Genomic DNA, 23,390 nt, shown 5'->3' with positions numbered 1-23,390 from the left:
ATTTAGATTATAAAACTCTCAAACTTGTAATAGCACTGAGCATGTTGAAACATTTTAATTTACAATAAATAAAAATAAATAAAAGAACTTATAGAACGATGGTTTTCCTCATGTCAAATTACTTTTAAACATTACTATGAAATATATTTTTTATTATTATTTTACGTTTTCAAACTACAACGATTAATGTAGAATTTAATATCGACTGATTTATTGAAATAAATACCAACGCAGGTATATTTGTACTGCACTTAAGATAATTTATAACAAAACACAAAGCATATACTCTGTTATACTTCATGTAGAAATGGAAACTGATATAATAAATATTATGATTTATGACTCACAAAATGTGGATATAAACTAAAGAATTTGAGTTGTCATTCTCCCTTATAAATGCCAATAGAATATGAACTTTTAACGAATATATTATAAGATAACATATAAAGCGTTATAATGTAATGTACTCGAATTAAAGTGTAAATTAAATTTAAAAAAAAAACTCCTCTGAGCACTAAAAAACAATTATTAGCAAATGGTTATATTGTTGTTTTGTTTATTTCCTGTCCGGTACCAATTATACCAACATTATCCATAGTTGCACGACTATTTCGTCACAGTAACGATGGCTATAGCAAAAATATACGAATGATTATGAACTACCTGTCGACAGCAGTATTAAAACTGCACTCAAATCATATACATTCACTTGTGCGTATTATATTGGGCTACACATTCATTCCGTTGGTCCTACGGATTGGTGCAATTTGCTTTACCATATGTTCAGTAAAATCATACAGTTTTGGTGTTATGTATAAAATAAGAGTAGTATGAATGTTTATGTGTTTACCTCTTACTGAATAACTTTTTTTTTTTTATCAAATTAATTTAAAACATTTTTCTTTATATCGTGAACTTGATACATTTCGGAGACTTCAATGCTTGAATAAAGGTAAAAACATTTAAAAGTATTTTATGAAATTTAACTTAATTAACATTATCTGTGACTTCTAATAATAATATATTAAAATAAGTAATTACACATTCAATTTAACATTTTATACAAACGTTATTAAAACAGTTATTGTATGATATATTGTTTAATTTCTTTACGAAAAATATACATTTATTAAATTGATAAAATTGTTAGGTACAGTTGACAATTGTTTGAAATCTCATTTAATATGTACAGTTAGAAATTTGATAAATTTAAAAATTAATTAATTATTTTTACTATAAAGTGTAATTATTAAGTACCATTTAAAAATTACGAAACATAAAAACGGTTGACATTTTATTCTAATATTATAATTAATAAATATTATCATTCATTAAAACTGATAATTTGGTAGGCCTAACCTAAAACCCGACATATCGAAGTCTCAAATTATAAATCACCTACTTTTATATCTAATTACTCTACTCGTAAACGATAAGTTTTGTAAAGATTTACGCATAGGTATACATATATATGTGTATGGATATGTAGATTATTTAATTATTAACAAAAAATAATATTTAATTAAACCTTAAAATTAAATATATTCATCCTTTACTTCCACTTTATTATATAATGAGGTTTTCATGTTCTAAAACATTTTTTGTGTATGAAATAGAAAAAAAAATTTATTATATTCTGTAAATTATTATAGATTTGTAACAATAATTTATCTTATAGTTATAACATTTTACACATATTTATGTTACACGTATGATGAGACTTATTGTAATTCAAAATTGTCATTTACAATTTATTTTTTATTTTTAAGTGTACAAATAATTAGTTGAAAATATTTACAATAACCATAATAGTAACAATATACACCATTTTTAAATTATGTAAAATAACATTATTATTTCAGAGTTAAGTTAAGTTAAGCATTTGTTTTATATTAAAAATATTATAAAGTATTGTAAATGAGTATTTAAATAAGTCAATAATCAATTATAGTATGCTTTTTTTTAGTTACATATTCTGTCGAAAATAGTGTTAAATATTAAATGTTTTTTTAAATGTTGAAGGGTTAATCATAAATTCATAGATATACGGTACAAATAATGCACTATAAGACCTCAATCAACAAAGTAATAACTAGTAATTCTCAGTTAACATAGTTTCCAGTTATTAGCAACCTACTAGTTTTACCTTATAACATCACATTATAGTTTTACTTTCACATAAATAAAAAATTGTTTTCATAATAATTGTGATTTGCTTATGATTTGCTGAATAATTTATTAATTATATATATTATTTATTAATAATTTTAAACATTTTATTGAAGTTAAACGATAAAATAACAAGATTTATAAGAAAAAATAGATATTCTTCGGCATATTTAATTTTTCTTATAAATCTTGTTATTTTATCGTTTAACTTCAATAAAATGTTTAAAATTATTAATAAATAATATATATAATTAATAAATTATTCAGCAAATCATAAGCAAATCACAATTATTATGAAAACAATTTTTTATTTAACTTTTTTAGTTAACTTTATATCTTAATAACTAGATAATGAGTTGGATATATAATCAAATACATTTAAGTGTGTATTATATTAATAAATATTGTACTACATTATTGTCAATTAATTTGTATTAATACTAATAATGTAGGATGTCATTGGAAATCATGTTATAAATTACAAAAATGTGTTACATTACAATTAATTCTTAACTTAAATTGGTCATAAAGCAGCTAACAAATACTATTGGGCTTAGCGAGACTGTTTCACGGTCATGCCTGATTAGTATGTTTGCGTTGACTGTCTTACAAGTTCACAACACACAACATTTTATTTTAATGCCTTTTTATATTTTATACTTTTTGTACATATTTTTCAGTTACTAAAAATACTTATGTTTATGTCGTATTAAAAAAACATGGTTATATACATAAAAAATGTGTATCGAAAACATTTAATGACTTATTCAATAATTACATTTTTGTAACATATGTAAATTAATTTATTGTTTATTTATAACTTTAGGTCATTTTCCTTGATTATGTAATAAGTTATGCATTGAGTAGGTATGTGTAAGTCCATTCTCTAGTTATAAATAATAATATTCATTACAAAATAATTGTCTTATTTATGCCTATCACCTAATAATATACATAACTTTTAAAAGTATTATATACTGGTTTAAAAATAAACTATATCGTTGGTATTGTTATGTTTACCTTAATTATATTACTAAACAAAACCCCTTATAATGTATTATAAGAAAATCAAAATAGACTGAAAGCTTAAAGTTAGATAAATATATTGCCAGTACTATAATATGTATAAGTTATTTGAATAAAAATACGAACCATGTTATTGACATGCCTTAACAGTCATTCAGAAATTAAATTTTCAGGAATAAGAATTAAAAAGAATACATAACTGATAATCCAACATTATTTTAACTGACGTCAGGATAGTGCTAGATGAAGCATAATACTATGATTATGTATTTGTGTAATATCGAAGTAGTTAAATTACAACCCATCGTATGCTAAAACTGCTGAGTAACTCTGAAATTCGGTTGATTTTGATCGAAACTGATTATTTTCTACAATTATAATTAGTTTATAAAAAAATATTCTCTATTATAACATAATAGCACAACGGGAAACCATACCGACAAAATAACACTCAATCGTGTGACGTGTATACGTCAAGTTATTTTCAAAACCGAAGTTTGAAATAAATAATAACCATGTATGAATATGATATTAATATATATATATAATTTTGAAGATAAAACTTAACTACAGACAAAAGTATAAACGTAATTACATTTACTATCAGTTACATAAGTTATAACTGGTTTTAAAAAGTATCCTTAACTTAAATTTTAAAATTATTCAATGCATTCATTGACTTTTAGTATTTTATTTGATTATCTTTTAATATAACCCTTTTTTAAACAGAATAATAATTATTATCCTAATATTTCATAAAATAACAAATCTGAATATAGGTGTTTATTATTTTATTTTTTTTTTTTTGAAGGTAGAATCAACCTTCTTAAATATTATTGAGGTTTAAATAATGTACAATTAAGAGGTATATGCCCTATACTTGATTCGTAGTTATTACAATATGGTCTTTGGAGGGGGTAATTATCCAATATTCCCCCCTAATTTACAGACCTGAATCTGAAACGCAACACAGATTATTAGGTACTTTAAAAGTAATTTTTCAAGTTCCTTAACAATTAAATGTTACTGTACACTCAGTTCTAAGATCAGTAACAAATTTTGAAATTTTTTTGGGAATGTCGATTTTGGTTAAAAATAATTGATGAAATATATATGGTGGTTCAACACTGAATTTAAGACAACAATGCAATACTTATTATGAATAATACTGAGCTAAAATGTGTGAAGCGAAACAATTACCAAAATCTGAAACCAACCCGGTTGATCTAGATTAAAGGAAATGTAAGAGTATATAAGCGTACCAATTCACATGAGTATAGTCTGAAATAAAACATAGTATATTATTTAATTTCTGAATGCAATATTATTATTAAGTTATTATAATTCTAGAGGGAAGTTGCTTCATTTCGCCCGATTGGGTTCGTTACCAATTTTTCTCGAGTGAATCATCGTTTTCAAATTATCGAAAAATAAATATCTATGTTTAATAATGGAAATGGTTAATCTAAATAACGCAAAATAACTAACGTCACATAAGTTGATCCTAAATAATTTATCATTTCAAACTATAGTAGAATATGAAAAAATTTAATATTTTTTTAGAAGAAAACAACGTGTGACCTTGGTAATAAGATTGTTTTACGAAAATTTTATTGTCTAAGAACTTTTAATAATACAGTATGCTGGACAAACAAAATATGTAATCACTAATAGATCAATGAATCAGGCTTCGGGTACATAATATGATTACATATACAATGTTAGACATACAGTATTCGATAATATAACTTCAATATCACATATGATATCAGAATATAATCGTATATAAAAATAAAGATCTTCAATAATTAATTTATGTGATTTAAAAAAAAAACTCATAAAAAAATAATTAATGGTTTAATTGTCAAAATAATAACTATCAGAGAGAATGGTAGACAATGATAAGAATGGTAAGATGCACACGCATAATGCTAATAATACAATGTTTACATTATTTTTACTTCTACCTGTGAGAAAGAGTAATTTCTAAATTTTGCACAAGTTTATTTGCTATAAACTTTGCTATAATTTCCATTATAAGTATTATTTGTAAAAGATATAGTTATATATAGTATAATTTTTATTTTTGTTAACATTTTTAACGGGGACATTCTGACAACGAATTTGAAAGCAATTATTACTAGATTATAAAGAATTAAAATCAAAACTCCATTAAACATTTTTATTATGTTTAAGAAATATATCAAAAGGCATCTTAATAAATTGCGCAAATCAAAAAAAATGTTGAGTCCACTTATCATTTTTAAAAAATATATTACCAAACATATTTATAGTTTCTGTTTTTAGGTTATCGGTCTATTTGTCTGAATAGGTATAGAAACGAGTAAACGGGAGGTCTGTGACAAAAATACTGACCAAAATTTTATAAAAGTTTATACGGAATCTTAAAAAAAAAAAATTGACACCGATGTTAACTAAAGAGATCAATCAATATTGGCACAAAGGGCACAATAAAAAATGTGAACGATGTAGATTTTGTATGAGATATGAGAATTTAATAGCCATTATATGATGTTATAGTTGAATTGCTACTTTTGAAATCATATTCTAAGGATGGTTTTATCACGTATCTGGCTATTGCAAAGTGCACATATTGAATATATATGCTATATCCGATGTGATATTATGATTAATAACAGTCTATTGGAATACTTAAAATATATTGGAATATAATTTATGTAATAAATATATAATGAAAACAAATTATTGTAAAACAATTATCAGAATCTTACATAAATTTTTATCTGATAAAAATTCTAATCTTATATAAACTATGAATATATTTTTTTTTTACATAACAATACAATTTGGTATATTAAACATAAGTGAGAATAAGTGAATTACAATGTCATGTAGATTTGAGTGGAAAAGTTGCCCACTGGCGACACTCCAATAATATAAAACTAGATTTGAAATTAGGAAATAAGTTGTTTAAATACATTTAACTGCAATAATCATCTAATAATTAGCTAATCAAAATAATAAATGATTTATTTGAAAGATCATTTAATATTCTATAAGGTTTTTTTGTAATTAAAATTGACTTCAAATTTATGTAACAAACTTCAATATTGACGAGTTAAATACGTAAATAGTAAATTTATTTATACATTATAGTTACCTGTTTAATTAAAATTAGCATAAGACTATTAATTTATTTGATTTACTTTTGCGAATATATATTAAGTACTTGCAAATATTATTATTGTAAAATTCAAGGCACTCTACTATTATATAATTTATTTTTTTATACATTTGAGTGGAATAGGTATTGCCAAAATCAAGTATCAATGTAAATAAATATTGAAAGTGAATATACTTTAGACATTTTTTAATGCATATAATTCATTAAGCATACAATATTTTAATAAAACTCAACGAAAATCACAAAAATATACATAATTTTTGTAAATTAAAATTTATAAAACTTTCAGTTTTAATATTTAAGGCTTGAAAATTGAATTCAAGATTCTACACAATTGTATAACTAACTGAGTGTGAAATAATATTAGTGTGATAAACTTAATATTAAATTCATAACTGTTAGATAAAATGACTACTCAAATTTAATATTCGTAGTAAAACGTTATGTTGAAAAAAATCTTTTTTCGTCATTATAACGTTAATGGGATGATAAAAAGAGAAAATAATTTTACATTAATAAAATTTGAAGTGTTGAACTCGTTCTAGAAAAATAATAAATTTAAATATAATCAGTGCTCTAATTTTAATGTTCGGTAATAATGAGAGTAGTATAGAATTGAATAAATCTATTCTGTTATTTTATTCTATTGTTTCTATTGACTTTTCATAAAAAATCGAAATAGGTAAACCGATTAATAATATTGTGAAAAATAAACAATAAATACATAATGTGAATTATTTTGCTAATTTCACTAATAGTAACTCAATTATGAAACGTTTTAAATGTTTATGAATTGTGTTTTAGTCAAATATTTTTAAAACGGTCGGTAACCATCTCAGTCGTATAATTGTTCAATTTTTATTGTATATAAAAAAAAGAAATTATTTAAAATAGTAATTTGTAAAATACAATACAGATGTAACTAAAAGAACCAATACCTAGAACAAACCCTATTTTACCCATATCTTTAAATATATTACAACTATATTATATTATATTTTCCTTCAAGTCGAGTCAAGTATAGTAATTTTTTCAAGAAAATTTTTTCTATGTAAATACTTTGAGTAAAGTAAAAATATAGATATATGACGATTGAAGTCTCAAGAATATTTTGATAAAATTATAATTAAAAAACACTAGGAATCAAGATCAGTTTAAAGTTGATCTTCAAAATTATCACCTTTACGGTGGAGTGTTTTTCAATTTAAAACATTTTAATGAAAATTCAAAACATTCATTTTATATTTTTTTAATTAATTTTTTTTAATCTTTGAATGGTTGTAATTATAATACGAGCGTCGTAGTTTATTGTCCGTTATATTGTTGTATACGCAATTTTTATGAGTAAAGTATAGGATTAAAAAATACTAAAAAATAATAAAGTTATTAATTTTAAACTTACTATAATTTAAAGACTAAATCACTATAAACTGTCATCTAAAAATGCAAAATATTGCAATACATACCGATCCCATATAAAAATGACATGTACCTAAACCTCGACCTTGCTGATATGTTCTACTCGTCCATATATATATATATGGTTTAACGATCCATTATAGATTTATTTTAAGATTATTTTATTTAGATTTAGATAATTCTATTATAACATATTTCGAATATCAAATAATTATATATGAACCACGAAAAGTTCACTTTTAAAAGCGTCATACATCAATGAATAATATATTATAAATTAATGTTATCTTATACGCATAAAAAAATGGGTTACATAATTAATTAATCAATTTTAGTTTCTTTTCATTCAAAAATAGAAACAAATATACCGTGTTATTTTTTTGGAACTAGAATAATTTTAATATCATATTATTGAATAACTTCGAAAAATACTACCAGGAAAAAATTATTAATGAAGAACAAAAAAAATGTCAATAAATAAACCATAACTAATGCGTACACATGGGAATATTTCATTTTTTCGGTCATTGAAACAAAAATAAAATTGGCTATAACCTCCATATTTGAAGTACCTAGAGAAACTTCAAGGTTCACTATACTATACAATTTAACATCACATTTTTATTGAGCTCCAGGGATCACGGAAGTATCAAAATATTTGTTTGAAAACTTCATGGTGAATTCAATGTACTGCTTCATAAAATTGAACGTTAACTATACGTGCGAAATATGTATGTTATACCTTGAGATAAACAATAGTCAACAATATAGCTAAGAGTATTGTACTGTGATTTATAATTTTTAAATGGATCTAAGAGTTTTAATTATAAATGTTGATAACCTATTTCAGGAAAGTTCGATGCAAAACATGTAAATAAAAAAAACTGTGTGGTGTAAACTATAATCGTGATTTTTATAAGTTCTGTTGATAAAAATAATCGTTTTTTAGATAAAATTAACCTTTAAGTTTAAAAGAAAATCCATAAATTATATTTGATATCTGATACTTGTAATTTATAATAATCACAATACGAGTATTAAGACATAGAATTATAATAAGTTAAGTTTTTTTATTTCTCCCATTGATTAATGTTTACTTATAATCTAAAAATGATTGTGTCAGTAAACATATATCAAATGATTAATCAGAAAGTAAATAAAGAAATAAAGATTTATTCCTTACAAAAAAATGTTATAAAATATGGCCAATATGTATAAGTATAATGGTATATATTATGAACAACACAATTATGATAACCATTTCAAATTTTTTTTATTTTTTGCATTTACACAACTTGTAAATGTATAAAATGTAATTTATTTATTTTGTTATTATAATTATTAATATTTTTTTGTCATATTTATAGTATCTGAACTTTTTTTTATGAAAAATATAATATATTTTATATATTATATTTAGTTATATTATAACTACCAATTATTTTTCTAAACTTTCAGCTTTTAGATTTCGTGACTGTGGTAATTGATGTGTTTAATAGTTTATATTAAAATACAAATAGGAAATCATTTTTGTTTTGAAACTGGTGTGTTTCCAATCTTTGTATATCTGAAAACACAAAATTATGACTCCGGCTATTACATTAGAATACATTTCTTTGATTTTACAAATTGATTATTTATAATTTATTGTTCGGATATTTTCTGTTAAAACAAGATTAACTGTATTTTTGGATTGTACACATAATCACTAAAAATGTAATAAGTCTTATGCTTTTACATACAATTAAAATCTATCTTTCACACTGTGAGTGAAAACACGCCCTAACTTATCCTTAACTTGATACATTTTTTTTTTGTTATGTTTGAATTTGAACCAACAATGCAAACTATGACGTTTTTGCAATACTTTCTCTACTTACTTGAGTTTATATTCTTCACTAAAGTATTGCAAAAATCAAAATCAGTAAATGTATAAAATTTAATTATAGATTACTTTTAATGCCTCCTTTGAGAAACAACATTAAACTTTTTCAGTTAAAACAATGGAAAACTAGTTTTATTATTTTTCACAAAATTAAGAGTAAAAGACAAATATTTTAATATTAAACAAGTAATAAATATTCTATAATATTTATATAATATATTCATAAAAAATATAATAGATTTCTCTAAAAATCGTTAAAAAGCTATTATATTTTATCAAATTGAGTGATAAAATAATAAATACCTATCTAGTTTATTATATTCGAAACTTAATTTTTGAATTGTGATTTAATTTTTTCAATAAGATATTTTTGATTAATTATTCAAACTTATTTTGAAGAGTTAAATTTACAATGTAGAGGCTGAGTCCTATCAAGTACCACCCTCCCTCCCTCATTAAATGTTCCAAAGAACCACATCCTTAATTGGAACTATGCGTTTCCAATTGCAAAACAATGCACTAGCTAGCCTTCAACTACGTATCTTCTTTTACTTGACCTTGATGTATTTCACGGCTTGTTTTTTTTATATAAAATAAGCGGAAAAAAAAGTACCGAAACAAATGTATAAAACACGAATAACAATTGATATAATAAATAACGTTAACAATTAAAACTCCTATTAAAATATAATCCCAGAAGCGTTAAACCAAGTCAGTTACAATTGTTATAAAAATTACTAACATATTTAGATACAAATTTAGAATTAAGTAGGTATGTAATTTTTTTCATTCGCCGGACATTGTCAAGACTAATTATATTGTTAAATCTAAAAAAAGTACGTAGTAATCGAGAAGCATATTTAATTTATAATCAAGTCTCACCCAAAATAAATTAATACATTTATTTTGCATTACAAACATATTAATGGTATTAACTTGTATCTAGGACTCATATACTCGTATCTTCTTTTTAAGCATGATTATGGTAATTAAATTATAATTTGATTATGGTATTAAATAGGTTAATAAAAATGAAATTGCTGCTATTATATGTTAAAACAATTCAATCTAAATGTGTGTTTTAATTTTGTGTCACTTTTAGTTCATAATTAAAAGTTTTTTTATAATAATATATGCTATAATATAATAATAATATAAGAAATGTAAATATAAAATGTTTAGTTTTTATATTTACAGCCCAAAATATAATAAATCAATTATGGAAATTTGCGGTGTAATCGATATAAAAGTACCGTCCAAAGGAAGAAAATTCGGTTCGTGGAAGGTACGTTTGTATTCAATTATATTGCTTATGTATTTATGTATATGTATTTGACATCGCACTGATAACAATAATAATTTCTTCTAACTTAATGATTTTCTTTAAGTTCAATTCGAATTAGTCCAGTATGTTTTCCCAATGGAAAAATCTTAGTGGTTATTCATTTTTTTGCTCTATTATAATTTTATAGTAGGTATAGTAGGTAAAAACTACATATGTATGTATTAGTTTAAGGTAAAATTTGAATATTAAAAAAATTTGCATATATGAAACCACCTCTACAAAAACAAGTCATATAAGACATATCGGCATTAATTTATCACTGCGTTAGTTATACTCATCTGAAACCGCATGACAGTGTAAATTAAACAATGTAACTAGAAAGAGCTAAATATAATTAAATGTATACCAGCTGCTATACCTGTATACTATGTATGCTGTATATACATTACTTTTTTAAAAATTTACATGAGCTTTAATTATAAAACGCAACTATCAGATTTTCACTCCTGATTCTTTAAAATGTCCATACAAATTTATTTCTTAAAATTGCTATTTTATAATTTTACAAAAATTAAAAATGCAAAAGTTAATTTTCTAAACCGATTAAGGGATATTATGTGTAGTGCCGGATCAAGGAAAAAATTGACGCTCGGGTAAACAAAACTGCCCTTATGTAGGTGAAAGTATGGGGTATGCATGATGCCAACACAAAACAAAATGTTTAAATACAAATAAAAAAGTATACTTTTATATAAAATTGTATTTCTGAAAAATTATAAATTTAAAAATAATTTTTTTTAGCGTTTTATGCGATAAAATTGATTATGTCTCCATAATTTATTTGCCTTAAAATTTTATTTTCTATGAATGCAATAGAGAAGTTGATAAGTTTTGTTTTCTCAGTAGTAGATCGTAGGTATGTTTTTATCAATTTTAGTTTACTAAATCTTCGTTCACACAAAGCCTAAGTAATTGGCATTATAAGAAATATTTGGTAAACAACTAAAATATTTGAATATACATATTGAAGTTTATTTTTATAAATAAAAAAGCTTCTTTAAACTTTTATAATGTTGTAATCATAATTTTAAAGCTTTTCAATTATGAAATTAATTCAAATTTGTTGAGATCATTTTTATATTTATTGTATAAATCGACTAAATAAATCTATCTTTTCAAGTTTTCCACAGACAATAAACTATTATTGGATATAGCTACCTAATAAAACCATAATAAAAAGCGCGTTATTACCATAGCTGCAACTAGGGGGAGGCTTAAGGGATATTAGATTCCTAAATATTTAATATTACTCTTACTAAGCTATTACTACTAGCCATCTATTATTAAAAATAATGAATCTCAGAATTTTTTGTTTGAGATTGATATCAAATCTAACCATAGACGTCTATAATCTTTTAACACAAAAAAATATTAAGTCGTTACTCCGTATATTATGGTTTTGTTTTACTTAGGAATATTGAAAATCAAAATTTGGTTCACAAAATGGCGTTTTTTCATCTTCTTACTAATATTTGAACTGAATACTGAATAGTAAGTAGCGACAAATTGTGTCTGTAAGTAAATTATTAAATGGAGCGGAGTGTAACCTTTGTGGGTCTGTGTTATTTTAGTACTCATAACCCCTCCATAAAATTTGAACTCTAAATACGCCTATGGTTACTTTATACTAATTACTTGTTGAAAAAGTTGTATCTAGAAATTTAAATAATTTAAATAAAAATTAATTAAAATTTAAATAAAAATATCTAGAAACGGTCAATGATTAATTGGAACTGAAGTCATTTTTGACTGAAAACATTTATGTTGGTATTAAAATTTAATAATTATTTTAAACATTTGTAAAACATAAAAGAAATTTTGGGGGAGGGGTCCAGATACCCTGGACTCCGTCTAGTTACGACATAGAGGCATGTTGACATCGGCGTTCAACGTGTTAAGTAATTAGTTACTGTGGAATACCTGTTATATATATTTTTTTAAATTTGTTATAATTTATACATATTTTATGTTCATGACTTTTTCATTTTTCATTAACTTTAAGAGCGCCCTTATTACAACAGCGTCTAGGACAAACACACCCAATTTCCCGTTCCTAGATCCGACACTGATTATGTGTTTCATGTAATCTTTTACTATAAAATTAAACTGAAACAAAGAAAAAAAAATTGAAAAATGAAATAAGATTTACAGAGACATTAATATATAAAAAATACACTAGCATACTAGATAACCATGAATATACAATATGGTATTTAATTTTAATTAATATTTTTATGAACATAATATTAAGGCATGGAAAAGCCAATGGTGCGAAGTTCTCAATAAAGAAAATAGCATGATCATCAACATAGGACCTAGTAAGGGAAACATCATATCCTGTTTAGCAGTACCCAATAATGCAATAATTTACCGAATTAAATCCAGGTAATTATACTCGTAAAATATTTAAATAATACATACCAACTATTGCCACGCTGTAATTTTAAGATAAACTACTTGAAAATCAATAAGAAATCTTTTTTAAAGTACTAAAAATCAGTTTTGAAGTCATGAATGAAATCCAAAACGTAAAACATTTGGAACTGACCTCGGTACATGTGATTATTTAAATTAGTTCAACCATAACCTAGGTAATTTAATAATAAACAATTGAGACTCCACGGTTAGGTGTGATACAGGGAGGAATGAACTATTTCAAGTTCCTATAATCAGCACACATTTTATCAAAATGTTTGCAAACTATGAAATTTTCATAAAATGGGTTTATAATAAATTCTTAGTAAACTTTTCTAGTCGCTATAATTAATATCAAAATAATACCTAATATTGTATAATCAAAATATCATTTTCTAATGTTCATAATACTTTTTTGCGATTTTCCGGTAAATATACTGATTTTTTGTGATGTATATTTTTTTATTTATATAATCTTTTGAAAAATTTGTACATATACAATAGAATACAATAGAATTGAATGTGAAAATACTACGACGGTCCCGAGTTCAAGAGTCGATATCGTTAAATGTTGTTTTTTATTTTCGTTTTTCTCAATTACTCATATTATCATATTATAAGCTCTGAAATCAGTAAATTAAATATGTTCAGCAGTATCGTAAGATATATCAGTGAAATTATTTCATAAATAATTAGGTAGCTTATGGCTCACATACAGTGGCAGATAGGCCCACCGGGAATTCGGGATTTTCCCGGTAGGCCCCACCCCATATTTATATATAGGGGCCCTTAGCTCTTTCACCGAGTTCTGTACTTAATTGAAGATATATTTGTAAATTTTAATTACTATCAAGATTTATTTATTTTTATTATAATATAAATTTTCAACATTAAACACTCTAAATAACTAATACTAATTAACTAGTAATTACAAGTACTATGAGCAATTTGTAAATTATTATACAGTGAGTTCCGCTTAATGTGATCACTTTGATGCAGGTCATTTTGATTCTATTAACCGGTTGAATCTAAAAAAAATTTAAAATCTATGTTTTCTAAATTTTGTAAATTCGGATGTGCTGTACAGTTATCAAGAAGTAGTAAAATACGTCTTGCTTTTTTATTTCTCTGTTCCATTTTCGTAAAAATTCGGTAAAAATTAGACTAGTCATCCAAGCGTTTGAATTAGCGTAATAATCGACGGGCAATGTTTTAACGCCTCGAAAACAGCGTGGATTTTTACTTTTACCAACAATTAAAGGACGTCTTTTATCCGTACCTGACATGTTGCAAACCAGCAGAATCGTAAGTCTTTGCATTTGTTTTTTACATCTATTAACCGTAGTCCCTTTAAAATCAAAAGTAGAATCTGGTAGAGCTCGATAATACAAACCAGTTTCGTCTGAATTATATACGTCATCAGGTGCATAATTAGACGATGCAATACAATTCTTTAAGTAATCTTCTGCAGCTTGAAAATCTGCATCTTTTTTTTCTCCACATGTTTTTTTAAAAACAATATTGTTTCTGTTTTTCCAACGAGTCAATTACCCGATAGTTGGACTAAAATTGTCTACACCTAATTGCAAAGCTAAATTTATAGATTTTTCTTGTAAAATAGAATTACTCACCGGTACATTTAAATTTCTAGCTTGCTGAAACCATCGTAATAAAGATTCTTCTACATCAACATTTTATCCATTTCGTTTTCGTTTTCGAGAAAGAGGCAAATTTTGTTCTTCATGTTCAACAATTTCCTTACGATTTTTTAAAATTTTGTTTAACGTTGGTTGAGGAATTTTCAGAGCTAATGCGGCTTCTCTTTGAGAACATTTATCCAATTTATCAAAACGAACGAGTATAACTTTTTTTTCTTTTATAGTTAAATCATTTCGTTTGGTCGACATTTCAAAAAATACGTCTGATCATGAACAATAAACCGAATAAACTAAATGACACAAGTACACGACGCCGCGACGTACAAAGATAATTAATTGACATAATGTACAACGATATACAATAATACTGATAAATTCAAAAATAAAATGGTTTTTATAAATTAATCAGTTTGAGATACCATAAAAACGATAAGATTGTTCATAAAAGTGATTCAATTATCCAGTACTTAGTGATTCTAATAAAAGGTCGATTTAATATTAGTAGCATACAATTTGGTTTGGGATTTTCATTTTTGATTCTAATAAACGATTGATTCTATAAGCCAGTGATCACATTAAGTGGAACTCACTGTATATATTATATTGTAATATAATAATATGTTGCGAGCGGCTTATTTTTTATGGGCCCTAGCCTATTTAGGCCCTTCCAATTCCTTCCCGGTAAAAAAAATGTATGCCTATCCGCCACTGCTCACATAAGTATAAACTATAATAATAATACTATACAGATCTAAATCCATAATTTATAAACAAAATCCGTAAATTGTTTGGATTTCAAGTCTTAAACTTATGAATGATGTCATTAGGCCATTTAGATTTGAGTATTATTAGTACATAGCTTGATATTTTCACTAGGACTAAAGCTTACGGGTTTGGAATATTTTACGCGGGAGAAAAAGAACAACAACCTTATATTTTTCTTGCTGGAAAATCGGAAACAGAATCGCAAAAATGGATGCAATCTATCAGAGATGTTTTAAAATCACCAAAATATCCAAGTAAGTGGAGTATGAATAAATAATTTTATTTTTTTTTACATTATTGTTTTCATTTGATATCCCATGATAGTTTTTCTAGCCAATTGATCGAAAAATTATAGTTTTTAACATAGATTTAAAAGAAATCATGGTGTACATACCACTTTCAAACAATTGTAAGCGAAAATAAGTGTTCATATTGAATATCATATATTATCATAACTCATATGTATCATGTAGTAAAATAATTATCTAAGATAATTATTAATACATCTGCAGTATAATCACACAATAAGAAGCACTTATATTTTTTTATTTTTTCTAAATATTCTTATCATGCTTAGCGAAATGAAAACATCAATCCTATTAATAAACTTTAAATACCTTATACTAAAACAATTGGCTATACCATATCTTCAAATGTCTTTAATACGAGTATAGTATTGACGTATTATTGTCTTATGATTACTGTGTTTTACGTATTTTTATTTTTGTCAAAAACCAAGGTCGATGAAATTTAAATTCTCATGGGTTTTTTAAATATGCTGAAACCATATTTGTCTATTATATAATTTAAATATATTTACTTAAATTTACATAATATTTAATCTGATTTATTTAATAATTACTTGTTAGTCATTATAATTCATTAAAGATATCGTCTAAAAGTAAATACAATAAAATACTTTAAAAATACAATAAATAAATACCGTGTAGACAATAAATACCGCTCGTTCGGTAATTACCGGTCACTCGATAACAATCGCTCGCTCGGTATATACTGCCCACTCGGTAAATGCCATTCAAACAATAAATAACTCTAATACCGTTTTTAAGCAACAAATTGATAGGATATAGTTGAGATTTGAGAGCATATATAATTTTATTATTATTTATGCTCCCAAGAATAGGAGCCTCCATTATGTGTCTAATTGTGTCTTCAGTCATTTATCTTATGATAAATAGATAATAATATAATTTAAGATGAGCTGGTGGAGTTTGGTGTCCCACTCTTATTGTTTGTAGTAGTTTTTTCATTCCTTATCACCAGAATTATTTCAAATAAAATATATTGACTTTTAAAGAGTGCAACCCACAAAAAAGTATGCATATCATTTTATGTTTCCCAAAAATATATTTAAGATAATATGGGTTAAAAGTAAAAAGTGTTACATAAATTATAAACAATAAAAACAGTCCAAACTCAAAATTCGTAATTTCATTATATTAATAGTTTTTCAAAAACAAAAATTGCCTATATATTAGATATAATACAAGTTAAAAATTAAAATGTAAATTATATTAAAATTCCTTTATTTTTTTTTTATTTTTTTTTTTTTGTATTACTTTCTACAAGCAGTTAAATAAAAATTAAGGAAATTGTAATTTGATCGGTTAAATGTAGGAACAGTACTACAGTTTATACGACTGATTAGTAATAACTAGAGCGCGGATTTGTATGCACTTAAAAGTATCTAAGTATGCCATATAATATGCAGTAAAAATCATGAAAATATGCAAAAAATATGCAGTCAAAATCATGAAAATATGTAAAAAAATATACAGTTAAAATTATGAAAATATGCAAAAAATATGCAAGAATTTTTTATTTATTTAAAATGTATAATTCAACTTATAATAATTAATTACTTAAATACTTAAAACAAAAAAATTTAGGGAATTTTCTGAGCTTAATTTATTTTTAAAATTTTATTTATTACTAAAATGAATAATCATATGTATTTCAAGTTTATCTTTTGTGAAGCTGTGTCGTTTATCAGTTAACATATTTTTAAAGACTGTAAACGAATATTCGATGTCAACCGAAGTTATTGGGGCATATTTGAAGCAAGTGGTATGTTGATAACCGACTGACACAGCAAGAGCGATTAAGTTTACGTCGTAATCGATTATTTATTTTATAACTCAATATATATATATAATATATATATTGTATATATATTATATAATATATAATATATATATTATACATATATAAATTATTATTTCGTGACTATGAAATTTAGTTTTAATTTTTCTACTTAACAAAATATTATTTTATATATTTTTTTTTAAATTTTCACTTAAATATGCAATTAATTTTGAATTTTGCCAAACTATGCAAAAATATGGAATAACCTCTAAACATGCAGAAATATGCAAAAAAAATTTCACCATTAGCTTCAAATTATGATGATTCGTGGAGATAACTGACAAAAATCCAAAAATATTGAAAGGAAAAAAATATGCAAATGCATAGAAATCCGCGCTCTAGTAATAACTAATACGGAATTTAAGTATACCTATCAGTTAGTAATATTAACCTTATTATCAAAATTATAATATTATTATAATTAAATTAAAATTAAAATTAAATATAATATAATTAAAATTATAATGTTATATGTAAAATATCGATTGCAATTCAATTTTCTCAATGAAAAGTTGCATACAGAAATGGAACTAGAAATTTTTACGCCCGGGAAAAATGTTAAAATTACGTCCTACCATAGACCAATGATCAAATACTCTTCTCGAGAATTTTTTTCAAACAATCTTACTTTTTGAGTTTTAACTTACTATCGGTATTTAACAAAGTTAAAAATATCAAATCAGTTATTAATAATTAAAAAAATTACACCTTTTAAAATTGTACGCCTGGGGGTGAATCCCCATCTTCCACCCCCAAGTTCCGTCCCTGGTTGCATCATCTGGTTTGTTAAATTAAATTTTGTTGCTTGCCTCTTGAACAAACACGTGTTCATTAAAACAAAAATTAAGATCAAATGTAAACAACGAGTTCACATAAACTAGAAATTATTTTTAAGAAAACCTATAAATTACAGTAAATATATTACAGAAGCAACAAACGAGTATACTGTATCAGTAATCGACAACGAGCATTCCAAAAGGGCTGGTCTAACCGGCCTTTACGGTACCTTATCAGTGAAGGCTGATGAAATACTGGTCACAGATCCTCATACCGGCAAGACTAAAGTAACACTTCATTGGACACAAATACAATGTAGTTATCTGCCTCTACCGGCCGTATCGGACGATTTACACAAAGTGTGTACAATACGTACAAACAGGTAGGTAACACAATAACACATCCATACAATATAAGATGTCTAGTGCCATTTTATTATTTCAGACTGTACAATAGTATTTGAAAATATTAGTTAACATAAGGTAATGACGAAATAAATCTACCTTGTCATGAGCAATGATTGTTATAACATGTTATGACGTTAACTGATGCATCAGTATTATAGTTACGTTAATCCAATGAATCAAAACAATAATTGTTTTACTATAACGCTGATATAGATGAGAAATGAATAAGTTATTATATTATATAAACAGTTTTATACAATATAAAAGGGTCAAATGATGATGAACACTTAAACAAAAATATACATTGTAAATCATTTTGAAAAATGCTCTACGATAAAAATAAATGTCTATTTACTTAAATGTATAAATTTACAAGCCTGTAGAAAAAAGAACTTTTTGACAACATTTGATAGTATACATGAATAAAAAGAATATCAAACCTGCAGTAATCAATTATTTTTATGAATATCAAAATTAAAAAAAATACATAAATCGACCTATGGGTGACTAATATTTAGTAGTGAATGTAGAAAATCGTCGAGTTTAATAATCAAATGTGTACACAAAATCATAATCATTTATTTGTTATAAAATTTATATTTTTCCCTGATCTAATGGTTGATGAAAATGTGTCAGTGAGATATTTAAAATGAACCATGAAAATGAATTCCTTTCCGATAGTTTAAGTTACTTACGATATCCTTTTAATGCTTTATTAATAGGTAAATACAGCCATAATACTGGTTAGAATTTCTATAAATAATATTTTATTCTATTGCCGTACACCACAACAAAAATTTATATAATGAGGTTAATGAGGTTAGTTGATGATTTCTTGCGATCATTATCGAGCACATTTGTAAAGTGAAAAACTTCACTTTACATCAACTGTACATACATACTATATAACTCATATTATGTGTTAATTTACTTATAACATCGTTTGCATTTAAATCTTCTATTTATTTCAAAATAGTTAACATTTTTCATTTTTCTTTAACAGTTTTAGATTTAAAAATACAGTTAATTAAGATGTACACAGCGTTTTAGTATTTACCTATCGTATATTATAATCCACTATTAAGGTATGTCAGTAAAAAGTAAACAATAGTATTGACCTATAACACATTAATATTTTTATAAATGAGAACAGAGTGGCTAATGTTTAATGTTGTTAGTGTAATAAAACACAATAATAAGCAATGTTGATGTTTTTGTTAATATATTTGATATATATAAATTAGGTGTATAATTTACTACTTTTTGTAACCAAGTATCAATTCTGAGACGGTAATTAGCAATTTGGTGTGTCATTGAAGACAAATGCATACTCTTAAGAACATTTGTACGAAAATAGATATTCTATACACCAAGGTTAAATTATTCACGTTTTGGAAAAATAACCGAACTAACACGTCACAGGAAATAATTTTTTAATTTAAATAATTAAAAATATAATAACTACTTACCGGATACAATAGTTTTTTTTTGATCGTCATCGTTTTATTAAAAAAATTTAAACCACTCTTTTTATTTAAATTTGTATGCACTGATATACAGTATATAAATAAATTGGAAAGTCAGTAGTTATTACTCCTAATATAATGCAGATATTGAAGTTCCGCTTTTTTAACATAATATGTAACTTATAACCTATCTTTTACCATGGTTAAAAAAAACTAAAATTCAAAACCGCCAAAAAATATTTTTGATTTTGAAAAATTTCGAAAGTAGCCACTTTGTAGAATTACTTATAAATTACTTAGAGAAAAAAAAAATTTGAAATTGGTTGAATTTTAAATGAATGACAGCTCAAAACCAATCAGCAAAAAACAAAAATATTACAAAAAGTATTGAGTTATGTGTACTTCTTTACCTAATATCATATTATTAGTAATCTATTTAAAAGTTTAAAAACCATACAATTTTAAAATTTTCTGTATTTTTTGAAAATATAAAATGATCTCATTCATTCAAAATTCAACCGATTTCAAAATTGTTTTTCTTTGAGTAACTTAAAAGTAATTCTACAAAATAGCTAATTTCGAAATTTTTCAAAAAAAATTATTGGCGGTTTTGAATTTTGGATTTTTTTAACCGTGGTAAAAGATGGGCTATAAGTCATATATTATGTTAAAAAAAAATCAGAACTTCAATATCTGCATAATATTAGGAGTAATATAACTACTGACTTTCCAATTAATTTATCTACTGTATATTTGAAATTAACATTTACAGTCTACGTTACCGTATAACACGAAATTACATATAGATTATTAACCATTCGCAATGTACTTTAAATATCTGGATTAAACTGTGTACCGAGTCTTAGTTCTACTTAGTATTTGTGTCTTAAAATTTAATTTTTACAGCAAATTTAGAGCGGGCGATGGCGACCTGGAACTATTTTGCTGCCAAGCTGATGAACTGCATAAAGAAATGTTATCATGTCCGCGACCATTGCCCAGGATAGCTACTACTCCATTACCGCCTACGCCGAAAGACAAACAAATGTTAAATGATTGGTCGGATTCGCCATCAATGACGCCGCCTCGTTGTTTATTCGAATCCAGACGAATGAGTAGAAGTGAAGGCGATCTAAAAAAATTCGTTATGCAACAGCAACAACCTTTACTACGATCGGCTGGCTCGCAGCAGCACCTGATTCTATTGCCTCAGAACAATTTAACGCAAAAAGTAAGTTTCCAATGTATAGTTTGATCATGATAAGCGAATAGGAGAGACATTTTTATTTATTATTTACATACAATGACAAATGTTTAGTGAAGCAAGGATAATAACATAATATGTATAATATATAATAGTTATAATAATAATAATATATAATATATTATAACGTATTATATATTGACGGTTTTATTTCTATAAACACTTAATTTATGGGGTACGGTCTATCCAGTTAAACTTACATTTTAAAACTATTTAAATAAATACGATTAAATTAATATAGAGTCAATATTCTGAATGGGTATTATTAATGCATCTTTAACAATTTTTTTTCGATTTATATCGATTCAGTATTTATTTTAAGTATACAAACACACACACATTTAAGGGATGAGACAAGAAAAAATGATTAGTATTAATAAATAAGGTAAACTTACATAATTTACATGGACAGTGGAGTATCTTGGGCTTATTAATGGTGGGTGTAGTTGTATAAATTTACGTAAAACAAATGTTTAATAATAAAAATATGGGGAAGGATTAAAATATCAAATCCATCACTGGCTACGCCACTGTAAATTAATAACAATTAACGAGCTATATTAGCGTGCGTATAGTTTTCTATAAACGATTGGCATACTTTTTAGAGTTCGTCGCACTATTTGCTGACCAGCGTGGGATTGCTATTGACCACTCCTGGATATAGTGAACCCAATTCAATGCAAGACCTACGGCTAATCGACCAAAATTTGTTGAGTAAACGTTTACAAAACATCGCTAACGAAGAACATAGGAACATCGAAGAAAAAAGTGAGAACGAGGATTACGAAGAGATGTTACGAACGAACGAAGAACAGACCAACGATACACCCCCACCTCTACCACCGAGGCAATTAAAGTAAATCATAAACATTTCAATCCTGTTGAAATTTAATCTGTGATCAATTTAATTTACAATCACTTTGTTCTTTAAACCCTAGGTATGTTTCTATGGCCAATTTAGGAGGAAATAACAAATTGTACATATCTGGACCAGTGCCCATATAAAAATATTGTCGTTACATGTTAAATGTGATTCATTTTATCGACAAAAATTATCCTAAGTAGATGAAAAAAATTATTTCAGATGAAGAATAAAATTGTTTCAATTTTAATACTAACACATTACATTTATTCAAGATAGATATATACTACTCGTATATATGCAATACCAACACAAATACAATAATATGTAATGTGCCAATACACAATTTTGTTATTAAAACAACTGTGCCAAAACAATATTTGATATAATTTGTAACCACCACGATCTATACTTTTACACATTTAAATATTATATATGTACATAAATGAGAAGGAAGGTAGTAAGGTCAACTACTTGTATCTTTAAATAAGAGGTGTCATTTGTGAGATATGACATGCATGTGTATTTGCATTACACTTAATTTCATCTAGTTTTCCCTGAAACGTAATTTTACATTTAATCATTTACTACCTAACCAAA

At 25.2% G+C, this 23,390-nt stretch overlaps 1 protein-coding gene across 3 annotated transcripts; it reads left to right on the top strand.

Moving 5' to 3' along the window:
* The first annotated feature begins 690 nt into the window (after positions 1-690).
* LOC112684482 lies at positions 691-23,061 on the top strand. 3 transcript variants are annotated; one of them, XM_025556034.1, is made up of 8 exons: positions 691-952; positions 10,863-10,950; positions 13,262-13,395; positions 15,960-16,102; positions 18,942-19,173; positions 21,571-21,895; positions 22,534-22,784; positions 22,867-23,061. In XM_025556034.1, the coding sequence occupies exons 2-8, from the start codon at positions 10,885-10,887 to the stop codon at positions 22,931-22,933; spliced, it is 1,218 nt and encodes a 405-aa protein (XP_025411819.1). In that variant the 5' UTR covers positions 691-952; positions 10,863-10,884; the 3' UTR covers positions 22,934-23,061. The 3 variants fall into 3 exon arrangements, with proteins under 3 accessions (XP_025411819.1, XP_025411820.1, XP_025411821.1); XM_025556035.1 differs by having other exon boundaries at positions 10,848-10,950; XM_025556036.1 differs by lacking the exon at positions 691-952 and adding an exon at positions 12,423-12,501 and having other exon boundaries at positions 10,899-10,950.
* The last annotated feature ends 329 nt before the right edge of the window (positions 23,062-23,390 follow it).

Source organism: Sipha flava, unplaced genomic scaffold (assembly GCF_003268045.1).
Source record: "Sipha flava isolate LNK unplaced genomic scaffold, YSA_version1 250_pilon_pilon, whole genome shotgun sequence".
Taxonomy (NCBI): Eukaryota; Metazoa; Arthropoda; class Insecta; order Hemiptera; family Aphididae; genus Sipha; species Sipha flava.
This window is presented reverse-complemented; position numbering and strand designations above follow the sequence as displayed.